The following is a 21,561-nucleotide window of genomic DNA, read 5'->3' as shown; positions in this document are numbered from 1 at the left end:
GTATGCAGATTAAATAATTAAGCAGGTTACTTTAAGCAAAAAAAATGCTTATAGAATTTTTTCCCAAAGTCATGCATTATAATTTCTTTTAAAGTCAAATTTTGAATGATGAAATCAGGTTTGACTAAGATACAGATGACTTCTAAAACTTACTCTCATCATGCTTATTGTTGTAGAAACCAATCCCAGGCCTTTGTCAAGATCAGGAATAGTCAGCCAGCACATTTTAGGGATAGAATTAGAAATACAAATGAGAGAACAAGCAACAAGAGCCACCAGTAACAAAATTTTCAAATTCTACCTTTGCTATCCATTAAATTCAATGGTTAATGCATTCATAAAAGAAAAGATGACAATGGAGTATCCATGTGAAATAACTTTTTTTTTTAAGAACAAGGGCTTATTCTAATTAGAGGGGTAAGATTTACCTGCTTGATATAATTTTGTGAGTAGATGATGGCCTTTTATAAAGGAAGGCCCAAAGCTAAGTGATTTCAGGCCATTATTTTTTTTTTTTTAAGATTTATTTATTTTTTTAATTCCCCTCCCCTCCCCTGGTTGTCTGTTCTCTGTGTCTTTTTGCTGCGTCTTGTTTCTTTGTCTGCTTCTGTTGTCGTCAGCGGCATGGGAAGTGTGGGCGGTGCCACTCCTGGGCAGGCTGCACTTTCTTTCCCGCTGGGCAGCTCTCCTTATGGGTGCACTCCCCTAGCGTGGCACGGCACTTCTTGCACGCATCAGCACTGCGCATGGGCCAGCTCCACACGGGTCAAGGAGACCTGGGGTTTGAACCGCGGACCTCCCATGTGGTAGATGGACGCCCTAACCACTGGGCCAAGTCCGCTTCCCTCAGGCCATTTTTTAAGGAGTCTTGGCTTGTAGCATATGCAGAGAGATCTAAAGGAGGAGGAAGTAATTGTTTCGATGAAAAGACAGAAGAAATAAGGCTTAAAACTAAATGTGGTGGAAGCAACCCAAGTGTTCATTGACAGATAAACGGATAAAATGTGGTGTAGCTATACAATGGATAATATTCAGTTATAAAAAAAGAATGAAATCCTGATACATGCTATAACAGGGACAAACCTTGAAAACATTACGCTAAGTGAAATATGCCTGGCACTATTGTAAAATTATTATATGATTCCACTTAGATGAAATATCAAGAACAAGCAAATTCAGATTCCAGAGTCTGGAGGGTGGGGGTGGGAATAAGGAGATGCTGTTTAATGGGTGTAGAGTTTCTGTTTTAGGTGATGAAAACGTTTTGGTAATGGATGGTGTTGATAGTAGCAGAATGTTGTAAATGTAATTAATGACACTGAATTATACATTTGAAAATAGTAAACATGGCAAAATATACAAACACACAAACCTAAATATGGAGTCAAAGAAATAGAAGGACATGATCAAAGCAGAATATGAAAGAACTTTTGATTTGAAGTGTCTATAATACCACATATTTCTCTCCAAGGTAGGACATTTGTTTAAGGACACTTAACCTTTAGGCTGCTTTGAAAGATGTCAATACACTACACTATGTATGAATCTGTTTTCCTTAAGGATAGGATATATTTCAAACCCAATCAGGCAAACCCCACCATTTATATTCCCTTCAGTCCTTAAAGGGCATGAAATTCCTATGAGAAGAACATTCTGGAATAGCTGCAGCCATCACAAATTAGCACGAGCAGTGGTAGTGTTTGGGTTTTCATTTCCGAGATACATTTCTGAAAATGAGATAAAGAATTTAATTAACCTGCAAGATGAGAAGAAATACTCAAGAATGGCAAATAAATCAGAGAAACCAAATTTCTAGCTCAGAATTGCCTTAATTGCTTGTAATTGGTGTCTAATTTCAAGACAGACATTTCACAGAGAAAATGTTATGTATTTTACCTTGGAAAATTGTAGTCAGGTCATAGTCATACTTCTAAAGTCTCTGTCTGGAGCATGTCCCCTGTGTGCTCTAATTCCCCTTCCCCAAACGCAAACTCACCAAAAGCAAACTCGCCCCACTGTTTTTTGTTCTGTTTTTTGCCTAACTAACTCTTACCTATTCTTTTTTTTTTTTTTTTTTTTTAAAGATTTATTTATTTATTTAATTTCCCCCCCTCCCCCGATTGTCTGTTCTTTGTGTCTATTTGCTGCGTCTTGTTTCTTTGTCGGCTTCTGTTGTCGTCAGCGGCACGGGAAGTGTGGGCGGCGCCATTCCTGGGCAGGCTGCTCTTTCTTTTCACGCTGGGCGGCTTTCCTCACGGGTGCACTCCTTGCACGTGGGGCTCCCCCACGCGGGGGACACCCTTGCGTGGCACGGCACTCCTTGCGCATATCAGCACTGCACATGGCCAGCTCCACACGGGTCAAGGAGGCCCGGGGTTTGAACCGTGGACCTCCCATATGGTAGACGGACGCCCTAACCACTGGGCCAAAGTCCGTTTCCCAGCTCTTACCCATTCTTTAAGCTTCCACTGACCTCCTTAGGGAGGCCTTCTCTGAGCCTCTGGCCCAGTTTAAAGTCCTCAGTAGAGATAAGATTCCTTACCTCATATATTTCCCCTTTTGTAACCCTTACTACGTGCCTTATCTGCTTGTCTGTCTTCCTCGCTAGACTGTAAGCTCCTTCTAGGTAGAACTCTTAACAAATTGCACACCTATCCCTGTCTTAGCTCATAGTAAGTGCTCTTCGTATTACTTGAATCGACTTGGCTCTCCTGTGAATAAACATTTACTTGATGCTAACAATGTACGCAAATAATACTCTGGTGTGAAAGAACCACATCCCAGGCTAATCGTATCTTTTAAAATAGTCTGAACCATACAATGGCTTCCGGTCAGCCTGCGAGTGTGTGTTGTCCCGACAGCCTCCTCCCTTAATACAATCAGAAATCCTTCTTCAGGCTGTTCTATGCTGGAAATTCTACCAAGGAGACTCGAGCTCAGCCTGGCTGCACAAATGATGCCACACTGGCGATAGAGAATTATTTGTTTTTTAAAAATAAATAATGTCTCCTTTCATGCGTCCACCCACAGCATAAAGGCTATTTAATGTGGATTCGTGTTAGAAACCCACGTGGCCTTCAGGAATGGCTTTTACTTAAGCCTGTCACGGGAAAGCTGACAGTCACAGAGGAGGAAGGAGGCTCCTGAAGTTTTAGTCTCATTTGTTATCGTTAGGGGAGAGAAGACAATTCAGGAGATAGCAAAGCCTATTTGTTGTGGTTTTATCACCTCTGAAGATTCCTATGAAGCTCACCAACAGAGTCTGCCACTTTAAATAACCGGGCACCTTGGAGCATCAGGAGGAAGAATTCTAAATCTATGAGAAGAGGGTTCAGCGTCTGCCTGGGCACTGCAGCTGGGTGGTGCACAAGTAAGAAGTATTTCATTAATGTACATCCAAGGGGTGCTTCTGGATTTCCTGATTTTTGACATTTGGGCATGCCTGCTTCAAATTCTTGAGAAACTAGTCCAAGCCCCTGTTTATCAAAGAGCGCATGCCCTCTGGTGGTTAACGTAAAGTACAACAGTACAACAGACTTCCTGTTTTAAGTAAACTGTTGATGGAAATATTTGGTGATATTTGCCTAAATTAAGAAAGTGATCCATTCTCAGGTATCTCTATGCTAATCCTTAAGTTTAAGACTTGAGGTATGGAATACCATTACCTGGAAAGTATTAATTTGCAACTGGAAAATTTCCTTCAATAGCATGCTACAATGGTTCTCAAATATTCTCGTGCATAAGAATCACCAGGAAATCTGTTTAAAGCTCAAGTTCCCAGCCCTCAGCTCCAGAAATTCTGGTTTGGCAGGCTTTAGGTGTGGCCCAGGAATCCGCCCATTTACAATGAGCCCCAGATGAGGCTGATCTATGTGGCCTCTCCTTTGAGAAACGCTGGCCTAATGGCTATGAGTACAGGTTTGGATCCAACTTCAAGTTCCACCTGTGTCAGTAGAGTGGTATCAGGTCTATTCCTTAATCACTTGAAGCCTTGGTTTCCCCATCTGTGAAAAGGCAGTAACACCACCAAATTCATAAGACTGTAGTGAATATGAGACCAAAATGGCACGTGGCAGGCAGCAGTATAAGTCAACTGTTCTTATTTGTGGTATTGCTCCTGGTTAGCTAGCCACAAGTGGACAGGCACAGAAAATACCAGAAGCTTGGGTTTTCTGTCCCACACAAAGCTGAATCCTGGGCTCCAGGGTCTCCACAACAAGGCGCTGCTATAGACAGAGACCCCTCACTCCCTGGAACATCCAGTGTGTTCTGGCTTCACTCAGTTATCTACACACTGGAGGACAAGCAGTGTCCTGCTGGAGAGCTGTTGAGGACGGCAAATAGTCTGGGCAGAAAAGCGCTTTGAGACTAACACCCTTCAGGACTGGGAGGGTATAGTGTTCTATCTTTGTCCCGCCCTAGCCCAGATGGGCGAAGGAACAGCTGAAGTTGGCAGCTCCCCCAGTTAATTGCATTTCTGGAGCAACTTTGTTTCCTCATCTATAAAAGTGGTTATGTTTTCCCCTACATAGTTCTGAAAAGCAAATAAGATAAATGTGCCAAGCCCTTAGTATAATGTCCTTGGTAGTACTGTTATCATTCCATCCCATCTGATACGAATATATCCATAGAATCCTTTTCAGAGACAGATAGTGATCAGGAGATGGGAAACAGCTGTTCCAGGTGTGTAGTGAGATTTTAGGGCAGTGTTTCTCAATGTTTTGAAAATACCACGTTTTCCCCCTTATTTAAAAGTCATACCTTCTTTTAGTATGTGTGCTTGTTTAAGTATATACATATATATGTATATACATACATATATACATTGAGAGATGTGAGAGAAAGAGAGAGATGTTTTTGGTTTAACCAATCAGGCTACCAGTATTGGGGTTATTCAGTTTGCCAAGTAATATAATCATTTGGAAAATTGTGAAGTCAGTGTATATTATGGTATTGGTAACACTTTAGCCCATATTTATTTTTTTCAGTCTCCAACATGTTCTTGCATTTTTCCCGCTTACTTCACTCAGTAGCAGCCTGCGGTGCTACTGTGAGGATGTGCCTGGGAAGCCAGCCCCTCTGTGTCATTTCCGATTGGGCCATTAGAGGGAGCCGCCTAAAGCAGGCGCGCTCGACCTAACACAAAGGAGCAGCCAGCCGGGCGGTATTCAGAGGCCCGCACCGCAAGTTACCGGTAACATATTTCAGATTTATTTAAAAAACACATAGGTAACCAGTCAAAGCTTTGGCTAGGAATGACTTGGAAAGGAACTGAATGTGTTATTCCACAAAACATTCACAGTTGTGTGCTAGAAACAGAGCGCAGGGAAGTGTTTTAGAAGCATTTGCGGTGGACAATAGAGGGCCCGGCTTCGTCGTACTCCTGTTTGCTGATCCACATCTGTTGGAAGGTGGACAGAGAGGCCAGGATGGAGCCTCCGATCCAGACAGAGTACTTGCGCTCCGGAGGGGCGATGATCTGTTGGTCAAGAAGAGAAAGCGAGGTCATCTAGAGCCCTGGGAGCAAGGTTCTACCCTGGTCTGAGTTGCATGATTTGGCTGTAGTCCCATGTAAAGCAGCGACACGGTTGGTTGGTAGGTGCCAGAGGGGTGCAAAGAGGCCACTGATTTACAGATTTTTCAATGAGCACATACTTTGTTTCTGGCCTCCTTCACCACGATCTCTTCCACATCAGCTGTAACACCTCTACCACATTCACTCTACTATTGGGTAAACTGGAAATGGGCCCCCAAATCTGCCCTGATCTCCACTTAAGAGTTCTGACATGTCTCTTACATAAGCTCCACCCCAGAACTAAGCGCGACACACCCTTTCTGTAGAAACAGACACCTTGTCTAAGTGCTGGCATGAATGGAAATTTCAGAAATTTTCATTCCTGCCAGCACTTACTGGACTGGGGCTCGTCCACTTGCTTAAGTCAACTGCCGCTCTCTGAACTCCCACTGAGATGCACTGAGGGGTTTAGGTCCCCCATGGGGATGAATGTTCCCCCTGAGCGTGGTCTCCGGGGAGCCACACTGACTTACAGCACAAGCCTGACATGCAAGGGCATGCTGGCATTTCTTACATGAACCAATAGTTTAGGTACAGAGACTCACGACTGCCCTGGGAGCTAGAGCTGTGAATCAGACAGAGGGCTCATCCACTGCGGCATCTCAAGAAAGCACCAGAGTTGGGCACTTTGAGGTTCTACTCCAGACTTGAAATTTAGGGTAGAAATGAATGTAGACTCTCTGGGCCAACAAACAAGGTGCCTCTGAAACAGTGGTTGGAGGGTTTAATTTCTTTTTGTCCCTTGAACTCTGATCAAGCATTTCTTTTTAATAAATATTGTTGGCATTTATTGAGCTCTTACTATGTGCCAGGCACAGGGCTAAGCATTTTACACGTATTATCTCATTTAATTCTCACAACCACCTGGAAAAGTAAGTATTAAATTGCTTCCATTACACAGATGAGGAAATGGAGGCTGAGAGATGTCTAAATCACTTGTCCAGGTCACACCAATTGTAAGTACCAGTAAGTGTCAGAGCCAATGTTCAAACCCAGTCTGTCTCAGGTGTTTTGTTTTTATTTTTAGGGATAAACTTTTTATTGGGGGATATTTTTAGATTTACAGAAATTTTACAAAGAGAGAGCAGAAAGTTCCCATACACCCCTCTCCAATTTCAATTTTCCCTAATCTTTTCATCTTAATGTTATCATCTTACTTTTTATAACCATTCTCTATACTTCCTCACTGCACTGTGACCTGAAGTTCCACATTCATTTCTATGTAAGAAGCCAAGTTAGAAGAACTAGGAACTGCCCAGCTCTCTCTACGACCTCTCTCTGTAATTTACCCCTAACCTAGATTGGCTGGCATCTATGTCATCTGGTTTCACCTCTCTCCCTCCAGTTTTGGGAGATGAGAAGGTAAAAGCTGATTGGAGGCGTGTCCAAGAAACAGATCCTTCCAAAATCAGTCCCTCTCAACTCACCCTGTAGTCTTTCACATCCTATACTGGGGAGAGTGCATATGTCAGTCTAGCTCACTGCCTGTAATTATGATTGCTGCACACCCTTCCCAAAATTAATAATAAAAACAAAAAGAAGAGAGTGTGAATCACAGAGAACTTGTGTGGCAAGCTCTTCTGTATGCAAGCTGACCTAGAATGACCCCTTCCCCTGCTCCCTGTGATATGGGTCAATGGATCTCAGTATGGCCTTCTGATTTCAGATAGTGGAACTAGCTCTGTGATGTCCTCACACAGGTTGCCCCAAGGAATGATTCCCATTTCATCTCTGAGGTCTCTTCACTTGGACTCAAAACTCCCACAGGATAGAGTGCTGGGTGGCTCAGGAACTGAGCTGGGTCATTGGAGTCACTATGTGTTTTCAAGGACCTATATCAAAAGATAAAATTCAAATTCCTGGCCACTGCGATGTGGTCATGGTAGTAGTGGAAAAGGAGGATATGCTACTAAATCCACTCAATCCATGGTGTTTAGATTGCTTCAGAAATAAGTATGGTTCATCTGTATTTTTAAAATGTTCCAGATGAGAGATGAACTATATTTGTAATGAGGAGAAACAACTCCTCACATATATATATGTATATATATATATTTAAAGGATGTGGAACATATATGGGAACTCTACTATCTGCATAATTTTTCTGTAAACCCACAATTTCTCTAATAAAAAATTATATTAAAAAAGACAAAAAAAAAAAAGATGTGGATGTGTGGCAAGCTCTGTTGACCATTTTTTGCAGCTGCTGAAAGTAGTTGATGGAGAAGGTTGGTTATATCAAATTAAGTGCAAAATAATTCAGCTTCTCTTATGAACTAGACTGACATGTAAATTATAACACATGTTAATTTTTTACCCACAGCCTAGCCCAAGAACCCGTGAACACGTGGCCAAGATGTGGCCTCTGAAGAGTCATTCACATCTGGTGACAGAGCTGGCACCACAATGGCACAGCTGGGGGCTCATTACTGATCCGTACCTTGATCTTCATGGTGCTGGGCGCTAGGGCCGTGATCTCCTTCTGCATCCGGTCAGCAATGCCAGGGTACATGGTGGTGCCCCCTGAGAGGACATTGTTAGCATAGAGGTCCTTCCTGATGTCGATATCACACTTCATGATGCTGTTGTAGGTGGTTTCATGGATGCCAGCAGATTCCATCCCTGGAAAAGAAACCCAGGTCATGGTCTTTGGGTGGGGTTAAAACCCAGGTTAGACCTGCAAGACCATACTTGAACGAATGGGTGACCTTACTATGGACTGAAAGCTAGGCAGGTGGGACAATCCAGGAATACTCATGCTAGAGTCTTCCTGCCTAATGAGGGAGCCCTGCCGCAGCATCTCCAGGATGGGGCAACAATAAAATACCACTCATTTTTTAATACACTCACGAGTGTGTATGGTTTGAATAAAGGTGAAAGCCTTCCAAATCCCAGTAGAAGGTTCTACAATAACATCACTGGCATTGGTCAGAATTCTCCCAATCCTCTCTTTAGCTACTGCCTTGTATGTACCACTAAGAGCTAAATGGTATTGAACCTTCAGAAAAGTGTTTCATTCTAATTGGATAAAACCTCATTTTTCTTCAATTCTGATAATTATATTTGTCTGAACTTTTTAAAAATTACTCATCGCTTTTGAGAAGAACCTCTAGTTGGCCCTCCATCTTTTGCAAAATGTGATATAACAATAATAGAAACTATAGTAATAATAATATTTAATTATTAATTACTAACAATATCTACTTCTTATTGTTTGCCAGGCACTGGGCTAAGTGCTCTACACTTCCCATGTCATTCTCAGAGTCACCCTATGACATAGGTACCATTATAATTCCCATTAAGTGGCATTCCCCAAATCACAAAAGTAAAACGTGGTGGAATAAGATTAAAACCCAGACTCCCCACCTCCCAGAGCCTGCCCTCTGTGAACTATGCTAACCTGCCTCCCAAGATCAAATTAATGAGGTGGCAGGCACATTAGGTGCTCTTCCATTTTGCTCTCTCCTACCATTCCCAAACTCTCAGTATGCCCTCCACACCCCATACCAGTGGCTTCACCATGTCCTAAGTAGAGACAATATTTGATTCATTCACCATGCACTAAGAAAGCTTTTGACTTGACTATAATATTTATAATTAGTGTTTTCCTAGAGAGGAAACACCCTTTCCAGGCCTCCTTAAGAGCTTGCACCTTAAAAACTAGATAGTTTTTCTCCCTTGGCCTGGTTTAGAAACCACTGTCACATGCCCAACCTGCAGAACGGTGCAGGCTGCTAAAGATGCATCCTGCTGGCTGGATGCAGAATAGGCAGCTCTCCCATCCCAGGGGAGGGACATGTGTTGCCTACCGATGAAAGATGGCTGGAACAGAGTCTCTGGACAGCGGAAGCGCTCATTTCCGATGGTAATCACCTGCCCATCAGGCAGCTCGTAGCTCTTCTCAAGGGAGGAGGAAGACGCAGCAGTGGCCATCTCATTTTCAAAGTCCAGAGCTACATAGCACAGTTTCTCCTTGATGTCCCGGACAATCTCACGCTCAGCTATCAATGAGATGCAAATATCACAGCAAACGTTAGCCTTTGTACCTCCTTGCTTCAATTCCACATGACATGTTCCTTCAAAGAAGTGTGTAAGTCTGCCTTCTAAAATCCATGGTGGTAATTAAATTGTAAGTTCACTATGGAACCACATCTGTCCCTAGCAAAGTGCCTCACATACAGTAGGTCCTTAATGAATAGTGCTGGGAAATGCAAAGCACGGTATTAAAATAAGCTAACCAGAGAAAACAGAGCAAGAAGTCCTCTTGTACAATAACTTTTTGTAATGAATCAACCTCTGCTCTAATTGTTTTATTGTTATATTGGATTCAGTTGCTGAGGAAGTCTTTGCATCAGCTCGTCATAAGGTCTCACAGTTTTAAAAAAGCCTCAGAGCCTGTTGCCTGGCATTGGTAAATTCCAACTCAAACATTTGACACATTCATTACCTTCTAGGAAGAGACCCGCCCTGGCTCAGGACCAGTTCTATTCCAGAAGGCTCCAGGGATGTACATTGAAGGAGGGATAGAGGAAGTGGGCAGGCAGATACCTTGCCCTCTGAAGAGCTAAGCTATGGGTTACTTCTGAGTCCCTGAGAACCTTTTTGGGGTGTCTTGGGATTCTTTGTGGAGAGTAGAGGAAGAATGGAATTAATTCAACTCTCAACCTTAAAAGGAGACTTTAACATCTTCAGGGATCAAAAAGGAGTCTACAGTAAGCCTCGGGCATATCCAGAAACCCAAACATCTGGGCAATACCAAAATAGTGAGGAGAGGGCAGCTAGAACCATGGACACTGAGGACCAACCAATGTTTCCAGTAATGTTGACACTGCCCCCTCATGGAAGGAGCTTAGACACATTTATCACTGCCTGCTGGGTTGGTGTTAACAATAGGTGAAATTATTGAATACTTTGTGCCATGTACTTTACATGTATTTTCTCATTTAATTCTCACAACAGTTACATGAGATAGCATCTATTATTATGCTTATCTTACACATGAAGAGACTATGGCTTAGTGAGGTGGGGTAACTTGTCCAAGGTTACATAGCTAGTGAATGGAGAGTTGGGCCCAAGCCCTATCTAGATGTCCCCAAAGACTGTAAGCAACACACCACATTATCTTTGGTCCCTGTGCTCTTTTCTATTTGTGAACAGAGGGGATTAAAAATCATAAAATAATATGACTCTAGCTGTCTCATAATATTAAATGGCTATAACTGTCTCCTCAAGGAAATAACATAATCATTTTGTAATTTCACATAGCAAGAAAGGATGTGTTTTGTCCTGTGTCACATTAGAGTCAGGCCTTGCCATTGCAAGGCTCCTGTCTTCTTCTTCCAGAGTCCCCGTGGTCCTGTAACTTACTCTGAGGAGTTTGCTGCCCTGACACCCACTTCCTTTTATCTCTCATAGGTCTCACCAGTAGTCACGAAGGAATAGCCCCGCTCAGTCAGGATCTTCATGAGGTAGTCCGTGAGATCTCGGCCAGCCAGGTCTAGACGCATGATGGCATGGGGCAGGGCATAGCCCTCATAGATGGGCACGTTGTGGGTGACACCATCCCCAGAGTCCAGCACAATGCCTGGGAGACAATTGGAAATAAAAAAAGTCACCTCTGCAATTGGAGTGTAGTCACTCCAACTGGACTTCTGGTTGAGCCGAAGGAAGTCTTGGGAGAGGGGGATTTCTAAGCATCTTATTTGAAAGGGGAGAAAGAGGGTATTTAATAGGCAAGGAGAGGTAGGGCAGGGCTTGGGGAAGATGAAAAAACAGGATAGCCAAAAGAGGATAATAGAGAAAGTTCTGCTAGAAATATGAGGTCAACAGCCTTTATTTATATAGGTGAAAAAAAGATCTTTTATCTGGTATCAGACCTCTCAATTCCAACCAACTCCCCGTCCATCACAACCCATATATCCCATACCTGGCAATGTACTCAGTCAAGGTTCCCCACTCCTCACAGCCACCTACCAGTTGTACGTCCAGAGGCATAGAGGGACAGCACAGCCTGAATAGCCACATACATGGCTGGAACATTGAATGTCTCAAACATAATCTGCAATGCAATCCAAAGAGCTAAGTTAGTAACGTTTGCCAGTCTTACTAAGAATGTTCTGGGGAGCATGCCTTGTTGATGAATGCAGATGTGCCAGTCTGGTTCTGGGCAGAGGAGACAAAGGTAAGGAGGGCCAGGGCAGCGTTGGTCACACAGAGAGGAGAAACGGAGGTCTGAGTGGGAAGTCCATCACTTGGTGACCTGACAGGATGGGGAGGGGAGGAGGCAGTACACACATGAGCTGGCCAGGCTGAACATGACCTGGGAGAATTCACCAAACTAATTGCTGACTAGTATGGACTTCATATTATACTTATGTGTTTGTATAAGCACCAAGAGTTCTTTTGAGGTAAAGGCCCTCCAGTATTTACATTTAGTATTCTCCAAGACTGGAAGATCATGGGTCAATTCCCAAGCTCTGCTACTTCTAACTGTGTGACCTTGGGAAAAACCAACTAATGTATCCAGATCTGGATTTCTTAATCTATGTAATCAGAATAATAATAATTCCTGCCTCCCAAAGTTTTTGTTAGGATTTAATGAGATAATGCATGAGAAACACTTAGTTCAGTGCTTGCCCATGGAAAAGATTAAATTGATAGTAGGTGCTATTAGTTAATAGTTCATCCAAACTAGAAACCTTCTTGGCTGGTGGACAGACAAGATGGTCCACTGAAGCAAAGACTTTTGAGCCTCAGAGAAGTAACAATACTGACAGTATCTATGATTTATTGAATGTTTATTATATCAGGCACCATGAAACACATTGATCACTTTGTCTCATTAATCATCACATCAATCTTTTGACAGATTATGCTATTATCCCCAATCTCTAGAAAAGGAAACCAAGGCTCTGAGAAATTAAATGGGTTCTTTAAGTTCACATGGCTGATAACTGACTGACTCAGTTTTCAAACCTAATCTAACTCCAGAACCAGATTTTCTCACCATATATTATAATGCATTTTGAAATAACTTCCTAGAAATTTTCAACTCAAACATGTCATCTTCTCAATTAAATCTCCTAAATTTCCAATTAACCTAGAAGGCCACAAGCCAGTTCCTGCAGTGAGGATTTGCGTGCCATCAAGATATTTCTATTCTTTGGAATCTCTGAGTTCCTGGAGAGTCATCAGTCTGATGGTAGACTGCTTATTCGGGTCTTATCGCTGGTGTCCTGCCGAACCCCTTTCAATCAGGACTTTCCCAAACCAATAGGAGAAGCCATCTACATCATTCCATGGCTGGGTCCTGGGTGGATATTTACCTGAGTCATTTTCTCCCGATTGGCCTTGGGGTTCAGGGGAGCCTCAGTGAGAAGGGTTGGATGCTCTTCAGGAGCAACACGCAGCTCATTGTAGAAAGAGTGATGCCAGATCTAGCAGGAAATTGAGGGGAAAGAGGAGAAACACACTGATGTGGTGTTGTTGGGCAGACCCCCAAAAGGGAGCATAATGAGAGAAATGAAACCAGGCCATATGAAAGGTTACAAGTGCTCATTATGTGACCCCATTTTATGAATGCTGAGACTGAAGCTCAAAGAATTACCTAAGGATTCACATCTAACAAGTGAAACCTGAGCAAAAACCTGAGCCCAGGTCCATGAGGCAGGGTGACATGTGGTTAAGGCACAGGCTCTGGAGTCAAACTTGGCTTGAAATCCCAGCTCTGCCACTTCTTGGTTATAAAAGCATTAGGCCAGTTTTAACCCTGCTTAGCTTCAGTCTCACCATCGGTAATATGAGGATGAAAAATCATTAGTGTGTAACTTATTGGGTTTTTGCGATAATTAAAGAAGTGATCCTGGAGTCACTATTCAGTCCAGTTCCTGGCACCAACTGAATGCTATTATTAATCAAATCACCTTCTTTACTTTCTCCTTCCATTTTAGAGAAGATTTATGGAAAACGACTTAATTTGCTAAACAGACAAATAAATGAATATACAATCAAATGAATAAAAGATTGATGCTGAACTGAAAACCTATTTGCTATTCTTAGTGCTTCTAGGCAAACTGCCCTCTGCTGTATAAGGTGAGAAGAGGACAGGTCTCCCTGCCTTTAGCCTCCATTCCTGCTTGGCTCTCCAGGGAGGAGCCTGTCTCTTGGCACTGTCTGAATCTTTCATTATTATGGGTCAGACTTTGGACTTCAGGGGTTTCAAAAAAAGTCAGAGTCCACATATAGTGTATTTGTGTTCATGTACTTTGGACATAAATGTGTTTCCCTTATCGGCGAGTGCCCTCCTTAATTCCTGAGTGCCAGAAAGAATAAATCATTATAAAATAAAAAAGGCTGAATTAATTAAAAAGAATTTTTAAAAGCCTGAAAAATCTCCACCAGAAATATTAGGTTCACCCAGAATTAAAGCAGACTTTAATATATTTTGCTGTATTTTCAAAATTTTGTCAGATTTAGAATTTCCCTTTCATCACCATTTCTTCTGCTTTTTCTCTTATCACTGGTATTTCTGTGATGCTTAATTACAAACATCAGAATCCTAGAATTTAGCTCTCTTCATTAGCTCTTTTACATCAGACTGGGAGATAAAGACCTCACTTAATGCAATACAGAAGAGATCATTTTAAAAATACTTATTTGAAAACTTTTGTTAGCTGCTATTGTGCTTCAATAATTTGAGGGGCATTCAGAAGCATACTAAATTCCCAAGATTACAAGTCTTTCTATAGTCAAAGTTAAAAACCACTAAAATTTTTTTCTGGGCTAATTAAAGAAAAGTCAAGAATGGGTGGGTTAAGTGTATTCCTAGCTCTTCAACTCCTCTTGAGCAGTGTTGCACTGAGAGGGTAGCCACACAGCTTCTGATGAAAATGGAAGGGAGAGTTTCTGTAGGATGCTATTTGGAGGATGCTTGTCTTAGGAGGGCAATCTAGTTAGCCTGAGCACAGACTATTAATTCCCACTATTGGCAGAAGTCTACTTCTCTAATATGTAAAATGGTTTCCCTCCATTTAGCTCATTATCCCTATCAAGCATGGGTTTAAAAACTATTTTAGACTTTTTTTTTTCAGTTAGTAATAATCCAGAATAAACACTAAAGAGTAAAAGCACAACGGAGCAATGCAAGCTAGTTAATTGCTTTGTTTTGTTTTGTTTTCTTTGTGTGAGCTAAGTTTTGAGGTCATTGCGTGAGGTTTTGAATCAGGAGCCACAGGAACCATGCCACAGGAACCATGACCTACAGAGAACCTCCCAGTACCTTTTCCATGTCGTCCCAGTTGGTGATGATGCCATGTTCTATCGGGTACTTCAAGGTCAGGATTCCTCTTTTGCTTTGTGCTTCATCTCCCACGTAGCTGTCTTTTTGACCCATTCCCACCATCACCCCCTAAAAAAGTTCAACACATTAGGAGTCAGCCTTTCCCCCAACTTTTGAATCGATTGCAGTCAAATTACAAAGGGTTTAGAAAGCGTCCTCTTTTGGGATCAGCAACAGTACAATGCGATTTACTGTCACTATGATCTTAAATATCCTCACAAGTGACTTGAAACAGGCCCGAGTCAGCCTTCAAATAACCAGAGACCTTGTTGGTAAGGTAACTTTCTATTGTGTTTTTTATCTTCTATGCTCCCAGATAAGTTCTGTTAGGGCAGAGATCATGTTTATCTTGTTCTCCACTCTAGAAAATCACCTGGCCCATATTTGGCACTCACTACATTATTTGTTGAAGGAATATATGAACCTTGTACATATTATTCAGATGGCATTTTGCCCCTCATAAATCCTTCAAACTGTACTGTTAGAGTTGTTACCTACCCAAGATATAAAACTATTATATTTTAAACATAAATCTACAAATGGCTACTTGAGGCTTGGTTTCTAATGGGTAAGTACATACCAGCCAGCTATTAAAACATTTGCCTGAGCTGGTCAGGTGCTCCTTTTTTTTCATCATTAAGGTCAAACTAAAACAAGGAAAGAGGAGTCACATAACAGGATTTTAAATTGCACTGGACAGACTATTTTAGAATTACAAAACTGCCATGGTTTCTTTAGAGCCACAAACTAACGGCTTTTGTTGAACTCCATTGCATTCATTTCAACAAAGAGACAGATTTCATTCACTAGGGAATGGAAGCCTCTATTAGATATTCTTGTGAATGTAAGCCCAACTGAGAGCTGGTAGCATTAGTCAGATTGGCTCAAATACCATATGGCTAACAAGATACATATTTGTTGACAGCTAACATTATATAAAATTGTATTTGAGAACAATGCTTATTTTCAACTAACGTCATGCTCTGTGAGGGTAAAGGACCTAGGTTTTTATTGTAGCTTCTTTCCAAAGGGTAGTTATGTTATATACATCAGAGTAATGCTTAAGTATTTCTGGTGACGATGATGATGGTGATGATGACTATGTTAGACAAAAAGGACATATGAGTTTGGGTAATGGATGGTGGTGGTGGTAGCACAAAATTGCAAATGTAGTTAATACCACTGAATTGTACACTTGAAAGAAGTTAAAATGGGAACTTTTGTGTTATATATATATGTCACTACAATAAAAAGTTAAAAAAAAAAAAGCCTGTTTGACTACAGGCTGCCATGACCCGCATCACCACTAGCCCTGCCTTAATACAACAAAACAAAAGGACATGAAAAAGAGGCAGCCTTTTTCTGAGAGTCTGTCTATAGCATATATGAAATGGACACTTACTCAGGGACATCAAATCTAGGAAGCATATTTTTAACAAGGTTGCACAACCTCTGGGCAATCCATGGAGATGCATGGATGAGGAGAGACCTAATCCATAGTCCTATTCTCCCTGTTCCATCAGAATTCTGCTCACCTGATGCCTGGGACGGCCCACAATCGATGGGAAAACAGCCCTGGGAGCATCATCCCCAGCAAAGCCGGCCTTACAGAGCCCAGAGCCATTGTCACACACCAGGGCGGTGCTGTCCTCTTCTTCACACATCGCTGCTGGAGCTTCCTCACAGGGTCCTGCGGAAACAGGGAGGCGGCCAGCCCAGCTGTAACTGAGCAGCCTTGGTGCTTACCTGACCACTGCCACCTTCCCAGCTGGTTTGGGGGCCTTCCTCTGTCCTGCTAAAGCACTCTCCTCTGCAGTCCACTATCTAACACAGCATTTATCTCAAGTGTTTTCATTAGACTGTAAACTTCTTATGGGTTGAAAATATGATGCACGACTGGCTCCTAGTGCAGCCCCTTAAAGATGGACTAAGTGAATGAATTGAATTGACGGACTCGAGAGAGCAGATGGGCAGAGCAGGCTATGAGACCAGGTCTTCACAGGGACAAGCTGCTTGTCATATGTTAAGGAAGTAACTAGATTTTGTTGTCTGAATTCATCCAAACACATTTTTCTAGATATTTTATAACAAATTTTTTTTGAAATGGTAGATTCGGAGGGATGGGCATATGAAAATTTTGAAATGCTGAAAATGTCAAAGGTAAAATGTTTTTTAAAAAAATCTCTTTTGGCGGCAGACTTGGCCCAGTGGTTAGGGCATCCGTCTACCACATGGGAGGTCTGCGGTTCAAACCCTGGGCCTCCTTGACCCGTGTGGAGCTGGCCCATGCGCAGTGCTGATGCGCGCAAGGAGTGCCGTGCTACGCAGGGGTGTCCCCTGCGTAGGGGAGCCCCATGCGCAAGGAGTGCACCCCGTAAAGAGAGCCGCCCAGCGCAAAAGAAAGTACAGCCTGCCCAGGAATGGTGCGGCACACACAGAGAGCTGACACAGCAAGACGACACAACAAAAAAAGAAACACAGATTCCTGTGCCACTGACAACAACAGAAGCGGACAAAGAAGAGACAGCAAATAGACACAGAGAACAGACAACCGGGGGGGGGGGGGGGCCGGGAAGGGGAGAGAAATAAATAAATCTTTAAAAAAAAAAACTCTTTTGGCCTCTTGGAACTGTTATTTTACCTTCAGAAAAACATTAGAGTGATTCAAAATTTTCTAGGAATATGCTTTCAGTTTTAAAGGCCATAATTATTCTCCATAAATAAAAGCCACTATCTAGAAAATCTGAAAGTCCAACAAGTGAAAGTGAGTCTGATGAACTATGCATCCTGTAGTAGAATATTGTGCTGCTGTTAAAAGGAAAAAAATTAAAGGATAAGCTAAAGATATATCCTTACATAAGAATAATAGGTTAGTGAAAATAAACATTTTATGATCGTATTAAAATTTTATTTGCCTTCCAAAAAAATGTAATCATATTTACCCATGTGTTGAGTCCTGGTGTTATCTTGGAGTAGTGGGTTTTATAGGTGTCTTAAATTTTTCTTCTCTGGGTTTTCTAGTATTTTCTAAACTTTCTGAATTGATCTTGCATTGCTTCAGTTATAAAATAATTTATTTCAAATAGCTCATTCTTATGCTTGAATATTTTGACAAAATTTGAAAGACTGGAGTAGAAATATATACTTATATATTTGGGAAATTGAAAGCCTATTGCAGAACATTTTTACCCAATAACTTTGTTTTTACAAACCAGAGAAAAGTAGGGGGCAGTGAATTTCTCAAGGGTTCACAGAGCATAAAAGGCAAAACTCAAACCTGAGGTCAGATCCCCTTGACCATCAGGTGCCTCTTGGTTTCCAGTCCAGGATCCCTTCCATTTTCCAAGCAAAAGGAAGGGGAAGTAGCCTTCAAAGAGAGAGACACCTGGATTTCTCTGCCTGGCATTGAGATCTTGGTTAGGATTTCAGGTGAGGAAGATTCTTCTTTTATATAGGTGAGCTCAGTATACACCTACATGGGTATAAAAGTCAACTCTGCTAAGGAAATTTCTGGGAAGTAGAACAAGAAAAAAGCTATCGCAGTTGGCTTTCTGCCAGACCATTTCTACGAGGCCAGCCTCTTTCCCATTGCTTGGATCTGCCGGAGCAGTGCCTTGTATCTCCAGCTGACAGATAAGAAAACTGAGGCTCATGGAGTTAATGATTTATCTGTTTCTCAGGCTGGTAAAGTAAGGGCAACAGAGATTACAGAGCAGCGTGGCTACAATGCTGGCATCAGACTGTCTGTGTTTGAATCAGGACTCCACCTCTAACAAGCATTGTGACTTAGGAAAGTTATTTAACTTCTCTAAATCTCAGTATCCTTATCTACAGGGTAGCATTAATATTGGTATATACCCCCTAGAGTTCTTTGGGGAATTAAAAATTTTTTTAAACATTGAAAACTATCGTGGCTCACACACTGAGTTCTCAATAAATGTGTTTCATTATTACTATCAATATTATTAAAAAATTATTGTTATTGATCTTTTAAAAATGTTTATACTTTGTCTCCTCTCCGGGCTTCTAGTGCCTTTCCTTCCTTTCCACACCAGCTCCAGGCAGAATGAAAAGCCTCCACTTGCAGATCCCGCAGGCACGAATGGAAAACAGGACTTCTAAATGGCTTGCCTTTTCCTTTCCCACCCTTTTCTCCTCTTTCTAGACCCTCAATTTTGTTTAGCATTCATGTGATTTGGCCTTTTCCCTAGCAGATTAAGATGCTAGAAGAGAGGTGAAAGCTGTAAGATCGACAAGCTGGAGGAAGCACCAGGAGACTGGAGTATGTGGTAGAGGCAGCCAGCATCAAAGAGATCAGCAGGCCTTGTGAATGTGCCAGGCAGACTTTCCAAACCAAAAATAAGAGCTGAAAACAGGATGAAAGATTTGGGATTAGGATGGTCTCTGAAAATAAAGGAAGTATGGGTACTGTAAATATAGGGAGATTCTTAATATCTCATTTTGGGGGTCAAGAACGGCTTGGAAGTATGATTTATCTACAGCAAACAAAGCATCCGCATCACTAAGCATGCAGAGAAATCACAAAATTCAGTAAATGTATTTTCATTTGGAAAAAAAAAATGTCCAGGAGTTTTATAATCTCTAAAAAGTATGCTGCCATTGAAGAAGAAATCTGTGTCCCAGGAAGAAAGGAGCAGGACTCAGTGGTTCACAACTCTTACCTAACCTGAATGAGAAGTGGAGTTTGGAGCAAAGCATTTCCTAATTAGGTAAAACACGCGCGAATGTCTGCTTTTGGAACTCCACCCGGGTCAGGGGGTTTGCTCCAGTGGAAGAGAGTGCATCTTGTGCCAAAAATGAGTAGTTAATGGGAGGGGGTGGAGGGGAAAAAGTTACAGTTCCCAGCTCGTGGGACTTGAAACCCAAACCATATTTAGTCATGAATCACAAAATGGAAGGAAAAATCTCAGCGTGAAAACGCTCGGGCTGAAGTACAGCCAGTCCCTGGTTGATAGCTAAATTCAGCGTGGGGTGGCAGAGGTGGTTCCACAATCATGCCCGCTTCACCACTCTGAGGGGAACTTGAGGCTGAGAGAAATGCAAACCAGACATCCCATCCCGTAGGTTGAGACACACACAGCTGTCAGATGTATATTCTACACCCTCCCTCTTTGCAGAGGAAGATTTCGCTGGCCTCCTGCCCATTGCGCTCAGCTGCACACAATGCACATCCTAAAACGTAAGCTCACAGACACCCTGGAGAAACACAACCTTTCCACCCAAGACACTACCAATTGGTGCCAGAGGAAGCCAGAAGCAAATACACAAAGCTAGCCAAAATCAAAGACTGGACCATTACCCTCCATTCACTTCTAAAGCCTACTTCCAAACACCATAGCTGCACCAAAAATAGTCTAATGAACACTACCACTGCCACAAATCTGAACCACAAACAAATCACTGAGTTTCCAGTCCCTAAATATAAATACATGTATAAGCTGTGGCAAACAGCTGGGCTGCATGCCTGTAATGATTTGCTGCAAGATTCAGGCTGTTGGCTTAGTATAAACAGATTCTACAGATGACATGCATCAAAAAAATTTCATTCCATTGTCCCCTTCACCTCCTTCCCCACACCAAGCTCCGTATTAGCGTTGTCTTTAATAGTAAGACAATTTGAGCTAAAAGCTAACATCATTTAATAGTACAATCCTCATTCAAAAACACAAGAGTGCATGAGCCCAGGCAAATCCCTGCAGCTGGCATTTGATTATACTTGGCAGTAAGAGAGCCGCTGGAATCTGTAAGTCACATCCCTGGGCCGGTGCCACTTACCCTGACAGCGCTCGCCGGGTTTCTCTGCTCTGGGCGGTGTTCAGGGAAGCCAAGAGCTGAAGGGTTATATAGCCCCTTGGCCTGCTCCCCTCCCACTCGCTTCCCAAACAAGGAGCAAAGTCAGACTTGAGCCTGCCGTTCAGTCCAACACGACCATATAGGGACCTCAGCACAAAACTCTCTAATCTGGGTGGCCCAAGGCCTGGGTCTCTTCCACTGCATTCCACTGCTCAGCTCATGAAATGGGAGGCAGCTCAGCTGCCTCTGGGAGATAAACGCCCCAAGTCTGCAGAACAACTGCTGAAATGCCCAGAGACACTGAGCTGGTGTAATGGGGCAGATGCAGCAAGATGCACACATTCCTCCGAAGATGCCAGACTGCTGTCACGCTTTGCATCTGAGGACATTTCCTAATGAGCTGAGAGCAGAAAGGGACTGGCTGCCCCTGAGGAATCCAGATTTTTAAAAAATTCTCCTATCAAGGTCGACTGCAATGAAGAGATTGCTTCAATTGCCCATAAATATAGAGGTCGAATGATGATTTTATAGTTGTCGCAGTGTTTTCAGAAATCAAGTCCATGAGTGGTGTTAATGGAACCAGGAATAGAGCAGAGGCAGGGTTGGGCAGCTGTGTTTCTGAAAGAGGAACTTGAAAGCTTGTATTACCATAATGCCTCTAGTGCTTTGGAACATTAGATGGGTCTACTCATTTGTCATTGAGAAACTTAGCATCATGATTAAGGCCACTTACTGACTAGAGAGAAAGGAGGGTGTTCAAAGGAAACCTCTCTTGTGCTTCTCTCTCCCCACTAACCCATTTGACAGGTAATAAATAGGCAGAGAATGAATAACA

General features: G+C 42.3%; 1 protein-coding gene across 1 annotated transcript; it reads right to left on the bottom strand.

The window, feature by feature from the left end:
- Window positions 1-5,188: 5,188 nt before the first annotated feature.
- Window positions 5,189-21,313, bottom strand: ACTA2 (actin alpha 2, smooth muscle). The gene is made up of 9 exons (XM_004464534.5): window positions 20,709-21,313; window positions 16,448-16,602; window positions 14,853-14,981; window positions 12,901-13,011; window positions 11,549-11,633; window positions 10,998-11,159; window positions 9,385-9,576; window positions 8,016-8,197; window positions 5,189-5,479 (listed from the first exon to the last, which is right to left on the bottom strand). Exons 2-9 carry the CDS (start codon window positions 16,574-16,576, stop codon window positions 5,336-5,338), a joined length of 1,134 nt encoding a protein of 377 aa, XP_004464591.1. The 5' UTR covers window positions 16,577-16,602; window positions 20,709-21,313; the 3' UTR covers window positions 5,189-5,335.
- Between the last annotated feature and the right edge of the window lie 248 nt (window positions 21,314-21,561).

The sequence above is a fragment of the Dasypus novemcinctus genome, chromosome 6 (genome assembly GCF_030445035.2).
Source record: "Dasypus novemcinctus isolate mDasNov1 chromosome 6, mDasNov1.1.hap2, whole genome shotgun sequence".
In the NCBI taxonomy this organism is placed as follows: Eukaryota; Metazoa; Chordata; class Mammalia; order Cingulata; family Dasypodidae; genus Dasypus; species Dasypus novemcinctus.
The sequence above is the reverse complement of the archived record's forward strand: the minus strand, read 5'-3'. Positions and strand labels throughout refer to the sequence as shown.